The sequence below is a fragment of the Nilaparvata lugens genome, chromosome 2 (genome assembly GCF_014356525.2).
Source record: "Nilaparvata lugens isolate BPH chromosome 2, ASM1435652v1, whole genome shotgun sequence".
Classification (NCBI taxonomy): Eukaryota; Metazoa; Arthropoda; class Insecta; order Hemiptera; family Delphacidae; genus Nilaparvata; species Nilaparvata lugens.
This window is the reverse complement of record NC_052505.1, coordinates 8365669-8383816: the sequence shown is the minus strand read 5'-3', so window position 1 is coordinate 8383816 and position 18148 is coordinate 8365669. Positions and strand designations below refer to the sequence as shown.

The following is an 18148-nucleotide window of genomic DNA, read 5'->3' as shown; positions in this document are numbered from 1 at the left end:
AAATAATTTTTCGCAATAAAAATTGTAGAGGATTTAATTCTGAAAAGAATGATGTAAGCTGTGTAAACTAAATTTAAATAAAAGTTGGATAAAATGTATTCTTATGTAGTACATTACACCACAAAATTTGCTGTTCTATGAGGAGAGAACTAATAACTCATAGGTTGTAGCTGATTGCAGATAGAACATTGATTTCAAGAACAGCTGTTCCAAAACAGCTGATTTATTTTGTTTTGAATAAAAGAATATTTAAAAGAAATTATCAGCTGAAAATTTTTCAATGACAATGACCATCCATCCATCTATTATCTTCTATACTATAATAAAGGAAAGAACTGGATTATACCAATACCTACTATTACTAAGTAATAGTAGGTATTGATTATACACGTATACAGGTGTAAAATATAGGAATATTTTGTTTGACGCATCATCACGTCTGAACTACTTGACTGATTAACTTGAAATTTTGCATATAGATTCTTGCTTAACCGAGGATGGTTATAAACCTATTTTAAATTCTTCAATATTTGATTACATCAAGTTTTCAGTTTTTCAAGTTTTCAATTATTTGTCATGCTTTCAGTTGTTGTAAGGAAGCAGCAGAACATTTTTCTTAAAAGGAAAATTAGAAGATGATTGGGGATCCTTTTTGAATGATAAAAACAGGTTTTCCGTCGCACCCAAATTTTTCCCGCCAGTTTGAATCCAATTTCTTTTCTCAATTGAAAGGTGGTCATATGATACATGATTCCGATACAGGATTTCCAGAGAAAAGGTATGGTGAGAACCGCACATCGATATCTCAAACCCTTCAAAATATATTCTCATTCATTTCCTTTATTATAGTATAGAAGCTGATATATCCATCTATCCATCATCTTCTATACTATAATAAAGGAAAGAACTGGCTTAAACACCTGTAAAGGATAGGAAAATTATTTTTGACGCATCATCACGTCTGAACTACTGGACTGATTCACTTGAAATGCTGCTTATAAATTCTTAATCAACCGAGGATTCTTATAGGCCTATTTTAAATTCTTCTAGATTTCATTAGGTCAAGTTTTAAATAGACCCTTGCGAAGCACGGGTTACCTGCTAGTTATCTTATAATATCTATTATAATAGATATTAATTAATAATAGCTAATATACGAATAATAAGATATTATCTTCTATCTATATATATATAAAAGCGAAATGGCACTCACTCACTGACTGACTGACTTACTGACTGACTGACTGACTCACTCACTCACTCACTCACTCACTCACTCACTCGCAGAACTAAAAATCTACCGGACCAAAAACGTTCAAATTTGGTAGGTATGTTCAGTTGGCCCTTTAGAGGCGCACTAAGAAATCTTCTGGCAATATTTAAACTCTAAGGGTGGTTTTTAAGGGTTTAAAGTTTGTCTTTTAGCATTTATATTCTTCTTCTCCCAATCTCTTGATTATAATTGAAATTTCCATATCATATGTTACTATAGAACTATAATCTAGATAGAGTACCTCTTCGAAACAGTTGTTAACCGGCAACTAAATTAATAATTTTGTCAGATAGGCATTAAGTTGAGTTGACTTTGTTAGGTTGGCACCAAGTTGAAGATTTAAATGCATTTATCGCGGAAAAATTGATTGGACACTGCTACTTCAATCCTGGGAATATTATATTACTAGCCGTCAGGCTCGCTTCGCTCGCCATATCCGTTTAGCCAGACGTTTAGTCTGGACCCCCGACTGGATTGTCCTAACATATGATGAAAATGCTCAAATGAAAAACTGTAGGCGAGCGAAGCGAGCCTGCTGATCTCATTCTTGGACGATCCAGTCGAGGGTCCAGGGGGCGGAGCCCTCTGGCTAGACGGATATGGCGAGCGAAGCGAGCCTGACGGCTAGTTATCCAATAATTATGATGTAAAAAATTTCTACAATGATTCTATTATGTATCATGTTCATGTTATAGCATTATATTATCCATTATAACTGTGATATGATATATACATGTATAAGATATATTATACAATATCTATTTATGGAATTGATTTTTTTCAAATATGAATTTTTGTGGCCCCACTGACATGCAATGCTACGGAGCAATGAAGAACTGAGTATCCAATAACTCTGGAATTAGAGTATTCAATTTCAGGAATTGAAGGATGGAATAATAATATCTTGAGATATTTCACCCGGTTGTCAATGCTGAAATGCCATATGCCTAGATGCAAGATGATCATGTTTGGATTGATGGGTGTTTGACACAGTTTCTGTCCTGTCCTGTGATCCTGTTTCTACTCGCAGTGAAGTGGTTTGAGCGGAGATTGCTAGCATTGGGTATTATATGGAAACAGGTGGAGCGATGCTGTACCAAAGCAATATGGGGGAGCAATAATGTCTCGGCTCAGAAGAGGCATCCTGAGTGGAATATGCATCCGTATTTGTGCTTCAGACAAGACAGCTCTAGGATTGCCACTCTCCTAGAATTAATTAACAGTGACCAACAGCACTGAGAAAGCCTCTAGCATGTGCAATCATTGCCGTTCGATTCCGCTCCCATTCAAAGACACAATGGTGTCAAAAGGAGGATCATTATTGATTTCTTATTCAAATTCAAAATCCATGAACTTCCATCAAAAAATTGATCTGCATATTTTGATTGCAAATAAGTCTTATTGAAGACTCGTGAAGTCCCGTGTGCAGCAAATATGATTTTCACTCAAACAAAGAACTTCATTGAAATTGAAATAAGGTATCATATTGCGTACGGTACCAATTCTTCAGTATTAGTACTGTTTACAGTAGTATATCAACAGTATGGGATCTCATGCTATTCTTTGAGGCTCATTAAGGTTATGCAATGCTACTTTAGTCACCTGTAGGTGCGTACTGACTCATGCGCCAAGAACGCGTGCATTCTACTGTCCATCGGCTGACGCTATTCTTATTATCTGTATCTATACAGAAACAGAAGGAGAGTAAGATACAGATAAGAACAATAGAAGCATTTTTGATAAAAAATTAAATGTGCATGTGATGAATATTTCAATTTATCAGGTGAAATAAGAATGCATTAAAATTAATCTGGAACTGACCCGATAATACTATTATTCCAGGATTAGCGGATGAATTAATTGGAAAGTTTGCTTCGCTTGCAATTGAATTATATTTTCAGGTTTTTCATTACATGCATCCAAAAATATCTTTCAACATTATTTGATCCACACTACTTGATATGGAACAATCACTGTAGTCACAAGACAAATGGAATAAATAATATCTTCCACTTCAGTAACTATTACTTCCCTTAAATCCTAAGATTAATTAGGATATTCATCTTCAGGATTTATATATCTTCATTTATTCTAAGATTTTTGATATTCTACAATGATTAACCATTATCCATGATTAATCAACTGATATTTAGCTTGATACTCTATCTTCACACTGATTCCATTGTTGATTCTTGAATCCCTTGAGAATAGCTATGCAGTTCATGCATGCTGAAATGCAATGTCATAATTTCAAAATGATTCTACATGACGACGGATGGTTCACAACAAGGTGGTGAGAACAACCGTGACAAGATTCAAGTATTGATTAGGAAATAAGGATGGGAATAGTTATGAAGTTGATGCAAAAATTCCATTCCATAATTTAAAAATGATTCCACATGACGTATAGTTTACATGAAAGTGATGAGAATAATGGACTTGAGATTCAACTATTGATTAGGAAATGACGTACAGAAAGATGATTGCTGGAAAATACAATTTGAGGAGTGAATATTATTCTAACTTTTGAAGATCTTGAAAACGTGGAAAGTTAAGCAGTTGGTTAGTGATTTGACTGACGCAAAATCCTTTGTGTCACAAGATTGGCGGCAACAAATAATTTCAGTGTATCAGTTTTATAATATGGCTAGTACGCTTGAGCTGCACTGACTTTTCTCTTGGCTAAACACAAGCAGAACAAAGGAGACGAGGACGATGTCTTTGCAAAGCTCGCCTTTCTTGCGGCGAAGGGAAAGCAGCAGTAGCACACACAGAGCAGAGGATAAAATACAGGCGACCTGTTTAAACGCGATTCCCAGCATCGCCCTGGCCAAGCATGTAGATTGCCTTCTTATTTATAGCCCGATACCATGTTGTCGCTGCAAACTGAATTGTCTTTCTGCCTCGTTTACTTTCTTTTTCCTCTATACCTTTTATTTATAACAGCTTCCCTTAGCGTTTGCATATTTTATTCCGGAGGCAACCCCAGGACAATAGCCGTAAATTCGAACCAGGGACTGTTAGTATTAATGTAAGGTGGTGTTGATTTTCCCCCATCTCTCGTATTGGCACCCGAAGGACAGTGTTTTCCATTGAAAGCGGACGACTATCTTGCAAACTGCGTTCAAAGTTATAGCCTACGTCTGTGAAATGTGTCTGGTTTGGTAGTCTCTATTCGAGGACGGAGACCTTCTATTTATTATGTGATGCGTAAACTTCAACAGGTTACTATCACACAGATAAATACATCCAGGCACATGCTCAAAGTAGAATTCAATTGAAAACAAAGCCAATCAGGTTTTTGATTGGAAGCTGTTGATAATATTGAATATTGTGGAAAATAATTGATGATGATGAGAAGCAGATTATTGAAGACGAGCAGATGTTACTCGTGCTCCGCAGAAGTCCCTTCTAAGCACAAAAAATAGATTGATTTTAGTTTTAATGTCCCATGTTGATATTAAAAATACCATCAAATGTAATAATCTACAATAGAATATAAATTTTTTTGCGGATGATGCCCACATGATATTTTTTGCTGTGCGTGGGTGATGGGGAGTGCGAGGGTGATTTTCTGAGATGACCATACGTCCATGGAATTCTATTCCACGGAATTCGACGGGATTCAAACCCGTGACCAGACTGAAGGGTGTATGCAACGCCTTAGTTGACTCTGCTATCCTGGCCTACTAATTTGATCCATCTTACATTTGTGATACATAAACTTTTTATCACAAATTTAATAATTTTGTTCCAATTATCAAAATTATAATTTCGGTAACCATCCACGGCAAATTGAGAATCATTCTGCAAAATTTTAAGTCAATCAGTTCAGTAGTTCAGACGTGATGATTTGTCTAGAGGTGCGTACAGACTAATGTGTCCCCCGTGTTTCGAATGAATACGCTAAATCGTAGGTCCCGGCTGCCTAATAATTGTCGTTAGGTCATGTCAGAGACCCAGAAACTGATCAGCTGCGCCCTGAAAACTCTGACACCAGACCTGAGCCAGCCGGGTTACTCGGTATTATTATTATTTCACAGGAACCAAGAATCTTCTGCCTTAATGAGAGAGTTGCATCGTATCGTCAGCAATAGAAAAAGCATGAGAAACGATCAAACGAATGTCAGATGATAGGCTTCCACTGAGAATTTTCAAGTATCAACCGGTAGGCAAAAGAGACATAGGCAGGCCACGGAAAAGGTGGCAATGATTATTACTGATTATAAAACTAGAACAGTAGATTGTATTGGTGCTTATGGTGATAGTGATGTTATTAGATTATTATGTCATTAGTTTATACATTGATTTATCATTATTATAACATTCATTCATCATTATTATAACATTCATTCATCATTATTATAGTTCTTCAATCTAATTATAAGCTGAATGTGAATCGTAACAGGCAATAGCCTTATCCCTGTTTGAAAGAAGACGTAGGTAGTCAAGAACCGATCAGAAAAGGCTTCTTCAAAAAGGGGGCTTCTCTTATTAGTTCCCCCGAAATTAATCATGATTAAAATTTGAGCGGCTTTTGTGCTACCGGCACATAATAATCGTAGGATGTGAATCTGTAGCCTATTATTTTATTCTGTAGCTAAACTTAAATCAATTCAACTCATGATTAGTGTTTGAAGAACAGTATAATTCCTACTTTCAACTTGAGGCACGAATAAATTGTTGTCAATTTGTTGGTTTGTTTTCCAGATTATGTTCAATGACAAGTTTTGTATGCTTTCATCAATCAACTAAAAATTCTCAACACAATAATATTATTTTTTTGAACCATCAGAAAGATCGAACTCATTGACATTGGAAGTACATTAAGAAATGTAGTTATTTATCATTACAAATCACAAATCAGCTTCTAGCTGGATAACTAATTACATGCAACTCAATCCTCCTTGACATTTTTCTATTTACTTCTCACTGCTTTCAATAGAACAGCTAAAAGAAAATCAGCAACATTCAGATCAAGCTCTTTAGCCTAGCATTGGCTTTGACAACAGTAGATATCTCATATAAGTTTAAACAGAATTTAGTTTGAAAGTGTTCATGATAAGTTTAGTAATGGATGTATAAACAATATTTAATCAATGTTTTGTTCTGAATAATGCGTTCAAACAGTATCAGAATACCACACGGCAATGAGTGAATTGAGAGTAAACTATAGTAAGGTCCATGTTATAATGGCAGTGTACGATTGACATAATACTGTTGCTGTCCTTTTCTATAAAAAAACAGATAGTGCTATCTCTCTCTAGCATTGCAATGTTGTCAGTTTGCCAGGATATTTTATTTTTACTTTTGACAGTGACTGTACAAAAGTAAACAATTCATTATCAGTCGCCATTTATTTTCTTCATTCTATCGAAAAACACAAGTCTTGTGAAATACACAATACTTGAATACACAAGTCGTATAATTGATATAAAATGTATTTTTGAAACAATGAAATAATTTTCAGACATTACCGTACGAGAAACACAAATTAAAATACCTGAAATGACATTTTAAAAGTTGATAACCAACCATCCTAGACTTCATCCATGCTACAGTTAGCCTACCAGTATAGGTTAGACCTACTCGTACCGATATAAATAATATTGAAAGGTTATTTAAGAATTATTTCCATTGAAATTACTTATTTCAAATAGGATTTCCATTTTTCTATTATTTTAAAAAGAAATTGGAATAGAATACCTACCAAATAGCTTAATTTCTGTTGTTTTGAAATTCAGATTGTTGTATCACAGCTTTTTAAATTAGCCGCCATTCCAGGTTTGAATAAAAATAAAAATCTGATTTCAGTTATGAAAGCGAATTTTTGATTCAAATTATGGAAAAAAATATTTTTCTGATAAATTTGACATTAAATTGATTATTTTATTAAAGAGATCATAATTATTATTAGATCAAATTTGATGGGATGAACTGAGTAACAGCAGAGCTGTGTACACTCAGTGGCAAAATGGAGAGATTTGGCAACGTTTTTCTCCTATCATTTTCACTGCCATTATAACGTGGACCTCACTATAGAGTAGCTTTTGCGAATGAGCGAGAGAAAGAAAAGTGAGCTTGCCCAAGTGTGACGTAACTGAAAGGGTCACAGTTGGCAACACTGCTAGAAGCCGGCTGGTTGTGTTTCAAAGCGCTGGCCTCTCTGCACTGCTCACGCTCTATACTCAGCAACAAAACACTGCTACCAAACCAAACGCCGAGTTCATTTCAGAATTCAGATTCAGTATGATGTGAGCAATGGAAGCCCAGGCGTCGTTACTCCTTCTAGACCTTGAATCTGAATCAGATGAAGAGGTTACACTACAATGTTTGTCATCATTATTATTGAATAAGAGAACAAGAGGTAAAACAAGTGATTTTTTGAAGTATAAGGACAGTGCTAGTGAGTTATCTTTTCTTAGTGAACTTTCAGATGATGTCTTCAAAGAGACTTATAGGTTATCTCGTGTTCAATTCCAAGAAATTCATGACATGATAGAAGATGACATAAGAGGGAAGGAATCGAATGCAAAAAGCCCGATTGCAACCGAGAAGAAGCTAGCTGTATGTCTCAGGTAAATATTGTACCATAAACAAAATACTTGAATTATCATCATCACACATCCCCATTATAGCTCACTCATTAACAATTCTGATCACATGACTGTCTTCCCTTACCTTAAAGCACAAAACATTAACAAATTATATGATTTTCATTCATTATCAACATTATTAACCCAACTTCTTGAAGCAATGTTACAAACAAAGTCAGAATGATGATTTAGACTATCTGGTATTTTGATCCAGAAGTAAAGATCCCTGTCAAGTCCCCTATCAAGTACAATCTTACAGCAATATTTTTCAATCCATTAACTTTAAGCAACCATCAGATTGAATACTCGAGTATATTTTATAGTTCAGAAAATAACCTATAAGTCAAGCTAACCTCCCCTCTTCTCATTCAATCTCCTCTGTTTGCTGTGGGGTTACCACAGTACACTACATTTTGATTTTTAAAATTCAATTATGATGCTTGAGTGAATATTCGACTAAACCCAACAAAAACTATCTCAAAATCAAACATAACCTAACCTGATTTTAAAGAAGCAAGCTTATCCCAGATAGCCTGGCATATCCTTACCTATCTGAGTGTAACCAAATTACACTTATCCGAACTCAATCAAACCCAACCTATCCAAAGGCTTTATTTGACAATATTTTACATAAACTGAACAAATTGAAAAAAAGCTCAGTATCAGACTTGACTTGAAAAAAGATTGTAATAGAAGGGGTGACATTCATTCTATCCTGTTGTTGAGTTCATTAATAATCAAATAATAATGGCCAAGTCTTTTGTTCAATTCCCATCATATTCATATAATCCATAATTGTATCCACAAATAGATAAAAAGATTAAGAATTAAAAATACAACAAATCAACTGGTCAACGTTTTTGTTGAAGGATGAATATCCTCAAGATACTGCTCTTTGAAAGCAAAAACCCAACCTATCATACTCACCATTATCTAACTTTGAAACTGATTAAACAGTAGCTTTGGATGATCATCCAACCTTCTAGAGTAGATCAACTGTAATCTAGAGGAACTCTAGAGAAAGCTATTGGTTTTAGTATGTTCAATCATTGATTCTTTGTTGAATTGTACAAAAAGTTTTGACCATTTTTCACTTGAATTATCAAAATCTTTTTTAATAGTGAAAATTAAAAAGTATGCAGTGTGCAAAGTAATATTAATTCTTCTAGATATGATATATAAATTTGAATTTAGGCTATACATTATTAAATTACACTATACACCACCTACATTCAAATTCCTCTTTCCTAATAATAATTAAGAACTTTGATTATCTATCTCAAGTTATTTGAAGAGATCAAGTCAAAAATTATCTATTAACTCTTTAGATATAAACCATAAGTCATGAATTATCAATAAGTTTATTTTGTTTTTTGGTTCTTTTGTTCTATAATGACACATTAATTCGCTCTATAATATTCACATCATACAATAACTATTTGAATGTATTAACTACTAGGATGATATTGATTGATAGGCAACAATAAAATATTATTGATTTTTTCTGAATTGCTTTCCAGATACTTGGTCAGTGGAGAACGGTATAAAACAATAGCTCTGAATTACAGGATTGGAGACAGGACTGTTTCTAATATAGTGAATGAAGTTTGTGCTGCATTATGGACACACTTGCAACCTATCTACATGCCAGAACCTGATATTGAACTTTGGAAGAAAATTGCTTCAGATTATGAAAGCAAGTGGAGTTTCTGTAACTGTCTTGGTGCAATTGGTGGTAAACGGATTATAACCATACAAAAAGTTGGTATTTCATCTGCCACAAATGATCGGGAATCGCCCCATGTTATTCTTGTTGCTGCAGTAGATGCTCATTACCGATTCACTTTCATTGATATAATGTCTGCAGAAAGATTCAATGATGAGAATGTATTCGAAAATACACTTTTTGGGAAACGTTTGTGTAATACATCAAAGCTTCCTGAACCAAATCCATTACCAGGAACTGAACAACCTATTCCATATGTGTTTGTTGCCGATGAAACAATTCCTGTAATAGATAATTTGATGCGTGCTTACCCAGGTCAAAGTGTGATGAATAGTTATGAAAAGAAAGTTTTTAATTGTAGAATAGGTCAAGCACAACAGACTGCTGAATGCTCTTTTGGAATCTTATCTAAGATATTTCATGTGTTCAAGAAACCTTTCAAATGCAAGCTTGAAGCAGTTGAAACCATTGTGATGTCCTGCTGTATTCTACATAACTATTTAAGAACAAAGATACTTCTCAGCTCCGATACATGTGATGATAATTGTGTTTTTGAATTACCTTTTGAAAATGAAAATCAGCTTTTACCTCTCAAGAAATATGATATGAGGATACATAATGCATTATATTCAATTAGGGAGAAGATGAAGGACTTCTACATCTCACCCCAAGGAAGTGTTGAATGGCAGCACTCAGCTATTGAAAATAGTCACTTTTAGTTACCATATTCGAATATGAATTATTCCTCAATCAATGATAACTCTTTTAATATTATCTCATGTTCATTCCAATAATTATCTGTATCACTTGTAAGATAGTGTGCACACAGAGAGCAGTCAGGCATTCTGCATGTAGGATATAGATATACAGTCATTCATGAAAATCAGGATATCTTGATGATTTTGAGTGAGTATTCCTGAAAGTAATAGCCCAATGATATAATAATTTATTGCTTGCCAGTGACTTACTATTCATCTGTCATGATTTTTTTGATCATTAGTATTAACAAGATGTAAAATTCATCCACAGTTAACATTTTCCAATAAATTTCATTTCATTCATTCATAGACATTAGATATGGTGATAGGACTGGGATTCTCAACCCTGGCAGATTGTATTAATTAGGACTATTGAAGGTAACAAAAAAGTTCTCTGTATAAAAAACGATACTTGTAAATTATTAATATAAATTTTTAATGAAATTGAATATAATATGGAGGTGATGGAATAGTATTTATTCTGAATACCCCATGATACATGTCATTTCGAACTATTATCATGGTATAATATTTATTGACAATTTAAAAGAAATATATAATATGGACACCAGACTCCTCAATTAACCTCCAAGTTCAAAGCTGATTTTCATTTCTCACTTTTTTTAGATTTTAGAATTATATATCAATAAATTGTAATCATTGTTTTATTAATTGTGTACCAATTTTTTTCACTATGTGTGATGTGATTATTTGGTTTTATTCCTTATGTGTGTGGAATATGTAATTTATCGTTAATCACTTCTGAAAAAAATAAAATTTGTGATTTTAAAAAGTATTCTAACATAATTTCATTAATGCCTGGAATAAATCAAGATCCTAAATTTCTCTAAGTTCATCCATTATCAATTCTAGGTAAGGGTTAGGATAAAGTATCAGTTCATGTTCTATCAACAAGCTTCAGGAAAGCATTGTTCAATCATAATTGAACAAAACAAGATGCTTTGTAGTGTACTAATAATTATTGCATTTGAAGAATTAAGTTTGAGTTAATAGAGTAGTCAAGTAGACTATGATGTTGAAGAAATCATGAGGATTACCATTGAGTAAAATATTGGTATAAAAAATCTGAACATTTTCTTCATCATTCTTCCAAAATTTACTCTCATATTTTTTACAACATAGATGGTTTTTCATTGATATAATTATACTTATTCAGATCTTTAAAGTTTGATGATTGTTTACATTGAAGCGTGTGGATTACTCCAAGGTATGAATAGAACTTTCAACTTAATAGTGCAATGTGATATAATAATGATTAATTTCATAATACTCAATACTATCAATAAAAATATGAGGGGGGAGAAATGACTCCTCAAATGAAGAATTCCAAGAGATTTTCCTCCTACACTACAGGCCAAAATGCCTGAAAATTCAAAGTTGTAGATGAAATGAGTTATCAAGTAACTAAGGATCGACATAAATATACAGTATCATGATATCTTTCTATAGAGAAGTGTGGAATCATTTTTCGATTTCCTCTGAGACTTGTGAAAAAGGGCAATTAGAGATGAACACATTTTTTTCAAATCTATTGGAAAAAACATGAAGATTTTTTCCAATTAGTCGAGATCATTGTAGATGGAATTTCAACTTGATTGATTAGCAATCTTGTTTATTTGATTCTGATTTCGAATACACCAACTGTAACTCATTTAGTATAGGATTTGAAGGCTTTATTAACTATATTTCATGAGATCCCTGTAAAACTTGTAGAGAAAAAATCCTGAACCTACTCTCTACCATAGAGAGAAGATGTCATTAGCATGTGATATTTTTACTCTATGCTTCTACTTTCTGATCTCCGACCTTCAGTTTATCTGTATAAAACAACTACAATATTCACAACCTCTGTCATACCAATGGAGCTAATAAATTAGAACTCTGTGGTGTAGCAAAATCTCATAATTTGATTGGTATTCAATAATATTTTCTGTTATATACAAAAGTTGGTAAGTACATGATTTTACAGCGATTTAAGGCACAGTTGTTCGTGATAATATAGTCGAGAGTAACCTCCAAACATTTTTCCTCTAAAAGCTTTTGTTTCATGGAGCAGAGAGATCATGAAATTATAAGGGAACCGTGCATTCAGAGCTGGAAATGCAAAATTTTTCATCTGCACTTTTTCCAAGCAAGGTTTCCAATTAGTTCGCCTGTGTAACACGAAGTGGATGTTAAGCCGCATGATTGGTTCCAAAAATGAGAGTGTGTAGGCTACTGAAGTCCAACTGCGGCAAAAAACAACGGATTGGATTTGCTTTGAATCTCGTTTGTTGATATTTCATAATATGCTCCTGGTCAATGCCCATTTTCCACAACCAATTTTCCTGAACATGGACTCAGCGAATATTTATAGAAATATTCTCCTTGAATGCTCCACATCTACGAATGCAATCAATGTGATTTTCAAGGAGAAGGTTGTTACCCAGGATTATAATCCTCCAGTCATTCTCATATTTCTTTGTTTTTTTTTTTTTGATCGGGCTTTCCAAGTTCTTTTGTGAGGAATAATAAGATTTTGTTGCATAGAGGAAGTAAAAGAAATGCAATTCGTATTTGAGTCCTTTTTTTGGAATGTGGATTGATTCTCGTTCAATTCGCAATAAAAATCAGTGATGTTATCAAATATTACATTAAGAAGTGGGTAATATTTTTTAGCACTTCTTTCACATGCTTCTCACTATCTATTATGGATATGTGGAAGAGATTCTAAAAACCGTTATAAATTCCTTATCAAAGGGATGAGGGATAACCCAAAGTAATTTGAATACTGTTTTTGTAACAAATGTGTAATTTACTGATAACGTCATTCTTGATCCATGTGAAGAATCGTCGCTGACTTTCATTCATCATCCATAAGAATGTTCCTCATTATTTCGAATACTTATAGAATGGAATTCTATGATTCATTCCATCTCGGCATTCTCTTCGTTCATCTATACAAATAAAAATCGAGCCTAAAATTTTGACATTCAAAAACTTTTTTATGTGTGCACCAAATTTGATGATTTTTTTAGTTGTGTTCGTTATGTTCAGGACCAGCTATATGACCTATCAAATTTATAATTCCACTTCAGGACTCTTTTCTATGATCCTCCAAAGTTTACATGTAATCCTTATGGAAAAAGATTTGTGAGCTGGCCATACACAGAAATAAATATTAGCTGTTATAATATTTGCGTCATCCAACAGCCGTCGGTAGATCTGTTCATTTTTTTTCATTTTTTTTCAACTGATTCACAAAATTCCAATTCTAATAATAATGTCGCGGTACAAACGACTACCAAACTTGGGTCGTAGAACTCGGAATGCTGTAAATTCAGAATATGCACGGGAAAATCAGCATTAGGAGATATACCATTCAATTTCCTAGCAAGCTGCATTCAACTATATCTAAAAAATAACTGCTGAACAACTATCTAAGCACATAGGAAGTCCATATCGAGTTATAAATGTGAATATTGATTGTTGGATAATTTTTATAAAAATATAGTGCATCAGATTAAGCTAAGGCTAAGCACACCTGAGGAGGCGCGGCTTGGTAATACAAAGTGTTGATCTTACGGAGATATCCTTATCACACCGTTCCACGCCATTTCGATTCAGTGTGTGTGAGTTCTTCCAATAAGCAAGAAGCACCTGAATGCAAAATGCCGCATCGCCCCTCTTCTGGTGTGTATCAAGCTAAAGTTTGTCATGAAATGCATTAACTATTTGGCGGTACGAAGTTCGCCGGGCCAGCTAGTTCTCAATGATTTTAAAGGGGTTTGAGCATCGCCTACTATTGTACTAGAACATACATCATATAAAATACATTAAAGGCAATGAGCATGATTATACTGCATGTACTAATTGTTTCTCTGGAATAGAAACCTCTCATGTTATCTCAAAGAATAAGGTAATAGTAGTAGAAAAACAAAAAGCACCAGGTTACGAGAGCAGATGCTATACCAGTAATAACACTAATTCAATAATATGGATTATTGTCCTTGTATCACGCTTATTGAACTCACTAGGAGTCGAAAATGTGCTTAGAGTTTGTAGATGGAAATAAAGAGTTCTGAGACTGAAAGAAGGGTGATGTGGTTAATTTATCGGCGACGGGCGACCGGCTTTGACTGCGCCGTCGAAATAATAAAACGGGGACTTGTTTGTTTGCATTCACAAATAGCGGTATTCCATCAAGTGGCTGAGTCAGAGGATAAGCAGAACGTGATTAATAGCCGCTGGAATTATTCATGAATGAACTCCCTTATTGTCCGATGTGGTTTGGTGCTCCATTGTTCCTATTGCTTCTAAACACACCAATTGTATTATACTGATGTAATCACTGTGTACCAAAGACCAAAGTACCGCAATTTTGCATTGGCACTGTGCGCCTAATCAAGGATCCGCTATTACTAAACATTGTCAACCGCTCATTATGCCCAATTAACACTATCATCTCATCATGATATCGCAAACTGAATTGATTATTTGAAAAAACAATAATTATTGTCGAAATTTTGTTTGTAAGTTGAAGGATGTAAAATATAATATCGTAGTATGATAGATGGCAATCTGCATCTGTATCCTTCTCAATTCAAATTATAGAATATTATACACTGCATGTCGGGAAAACATAGTATAGCAGGCAAATACGATAAGAATCTTAATTAAAATTAATCAGTTGATCCGACATGACTCCCATTGAGTTGAGAGAAGTGTTTCAAAACCTGGTACAGCTCAATATTGTTCATTCAACTAAATTCATTTCTGGTCCCTAAATTGTGGAATGAATGTTATTCCATAATAATAATATTCTATAATATTTAATCATTTATATTCATTTCTGAGGCTTTCGAGGCTCAGTTGAAGAAAACGAGAATTGAATTCACCGCTCTCTATAATTCAGTAGTTGGACTTTTCAAAAATTTTTATTGCGGATTTAAAATCTGTATATGGCCAGAGGTTCTCAAAACTAATATTTCCATGATATGCTCATATTGGGTGTCGGTGGAAATTTATGGCAATCGTCTGAATAGTGTATTCTCCCTCACAGTCACCACGATGTGTTAAGATCAGACCTGATATGGTCCTTTTTATTCTTTTGTTATCATTTACAATTTGTCTCAATTTCTTCCTTTTTATTCTTCCGTTATCATTTACAATAATTATTCGTCTCAATTTGCGAGAAGACTTACGACCGAAGAACTGCTTTGTGTTGGGAATCGTAATTGTACATAATAATGGTATGTAATCATTATTTTGTATAAGCATAGGCTTATTATACTACCAGCCGACGACTCAAATAATATGAGAATTCAATTTAAATTTTTAGATATTTTTTGAAAATCTGATCACCTCTGAAGCTTGAAGTTACATAAATATTCGAGCAGTACAAAAAATCATGTGTGATGACTTCTCGATGGCACAATCGTGAATATTTTGTTTCGTATTGTTCAGCATTCTTCATTCTCTAACTAGAAAATTTATTCAGGAATCCATATCGATTTCATATCTCCCCATACTTGGAAAATCATATCGTAATATGCATTTCTCAATATTGATATAAATCTCAATAATTACATAGTAGACAGTCATAGAGATTATAATTCTCATTGAGACTCGCTAGGAACCTAGAAACTCTATATTCATTCTTGTTTTAGGAATGTTATGAAATATGAAAGTGTCTGCAATGCAAGATAGATTCTGTTACGTCAGAGGCCTCCTCACTCCACCACAATTGCTCCGGTGAGCATTCCCCACTCCTCTAGAGACGAATAAAGGAATGGAGCTGCCCTTAATGTTCCCTAGCTGAATCGTAAACAGAGTGCTTCCGAATAGTATTGACCTGTTTACGGCTACATCTCTGAGTGAAATTCCAAGATGCTCTACACGCTTATCCCGGCGAGATGAAGTTTGTGAAAAGCACTTTTCCCAAGCGAGACCGGAATTGACAACTTTTGCAGCTATTCCATCATGCAATGCTTGGCTGAGCAAGCACTGCCTGTTTGGGATAGGGTACTGATACAGTGAATAGTTGTATTGAGCCAACGTGCTACGTCTCAGCCTATGAACAAGCCTACTCTCTTTTGAATAAAGATTTAACTCTTGTATTCTAATTTATGGTAACATTGATAATACAAAGTTTCATTAAAGATTGACGTATTGATAGTAGTTCCGGATACGATAAAATTTTACTCATGTGGCACAAAAAATGCCCTCAATTATTAATATTCGAAAAGTAAGCGTTCAAACAATAACCTTTGAAGTCATCGAGTATACTGGACCAGCTTCTCATTATCCAAGCAATAATGAGACATCAGAGATGTTGAAAAAGAGAGATGCACACAAATGTTCAACATTGGCGAATTTACTCATCCTGTGAATAGCGCATTATTATCTACATTCTACAAGATAATGATTCCATCACTCACTTGATTTTCTGCCAGTCACATGAATCCACACTGCTGCAGTTTGCTGAAGCCAGTTACATTACACACACATCGATTTTTGGACGTACGATATTTTGCCATCCCTATGAATTCTATCAGATTGAACTCAATTTGACTTGCATTATCTGTTCGAAATGAGATAGATACACACACACTTCGAGTTTTGTTCGTACGATATTTTGTCGTCCTCATAGTTTCTATTAGATTTAACAGATGATGTTTGACAAGTTCCGTTCAATCTGGTAGAATTCATAAGGATGGAAAGATATATTACGAACAAAAATATATATGTGTGTGTGTGCGTGCAGGCGGGCTTAACTGTGTAGAGACAGATGGCAGAGTGCTTGCTAGACTTGTAAAAAATACCTGGAGAATAGACAGTGTCTTTCCTCTGCTATAGCCTAAAACCCCACACAAACATCGATTTTTGTTCGTACGATATTTTGCCGTCCTTATGAATTCTATCAGATTGAACGGAACTTGACAAACATCATTTGTTTGAAATCATCTGTTTAATCCAATAGAACTTATAAGGACGGCAAAATACCGTACGAACAAAAATCAGTGTGTGTGTGTGTGGGGCTTTATACTGTCACCTTGAACTCCCTGAGAAATTCCATTCGTCTTCCAGCGACATCTGGATTGAACTGGTCGAAATATTGTAATATTTCGAATAAACTTGAGTTGGGGTTAAACTATCTGCTTTTCCTCTCATTCTCTTGCTTCGAAAACCTCAAACATTCAACAGCTCGACCAAAGGTTATTGGTCTAGGACTCCAAGATATGAAAATTTATCAATTAGTATTATAGTAAAACCAAACAACCGTTATATCGAATTGACGATGGTACCGTCCGTAACCGGGATGAGCTAGTGAATGAATTGCGCTTGTCATACTAATGGTAACAATGTACCTACAATACGTACATTGGATATTGAATGAAAAAGACTAAGAAATTGTCAAAAACTACAGATTTATTGATACTTAGAAAGACCGGTTCCGTTTATTACACCATTGTCAATCTCTGATAAAAAGTTTATCACCGAATAACCGAAACCGGTCCTTCTAAGTATCAATAAATCTGTGGTTTTTGACAATTTCTTTGTCTTTTTCATTCAATATGAATAATTACCACAATATCAACTTCTCAACTACACAAAAAGGACATTGGATAGTTCACTGAAAGGTAATGTTTGGTATTTCTATTCATCAATTCCAAAAACATCTTAACAGTCAACATACAAATCGCTGCCATAAATTATCAATCCAATCTCCGATAGATACTCAGTTATCTTGGATGAGAGTCATACGATTGTTTAAATGAGAGGTGAAATTTTT

The 18148-nt window shown here is 34.2% G+C and overlaps 1 protein-coding gene across 1 annotated transcript; it reads left to right on the top strand.

The window, feature by feature from the left end:
• Positions 1–7476: 7476 nt before the first annotated feature.
• On the top strand, positions 7477–11149 carry LOC111058518. The gene is made up of 2 exons (XM_022346054.2): positions 7477–7851; positions 9390–11149. The coding sequence occupies exons 1-2, from the start codon at positions 7535–7537 to the stop codon at positions 10312–10314; spliced, it is 1242 nt and encodes a 413-aa protein (XP_022201746.2). The 5' UTR covers positions 7477–7534; the 3' UTR covers positions 10315–11149.
• Positions 11150–18148: the final 6999 nt, after the last annotated feature.

Bases quoted from the DNA above. Each gene is read 5' to 3' on its own strand.
- LOC111058518 (XM_022346054.2), top strand. From the start codon at position 7,535: ATGGAAGCCCAGGCGTCGTTACTCCTTCTAGACCTTGAATCTGAATCA. The intron at 7,852-9,389 runs GTAAATATTGTA...ATTGCTTTCCAG, and splicing joins AAGCTAGCTGTATGTCTCAG to ATACTTGGTCAGTGGAGAAC.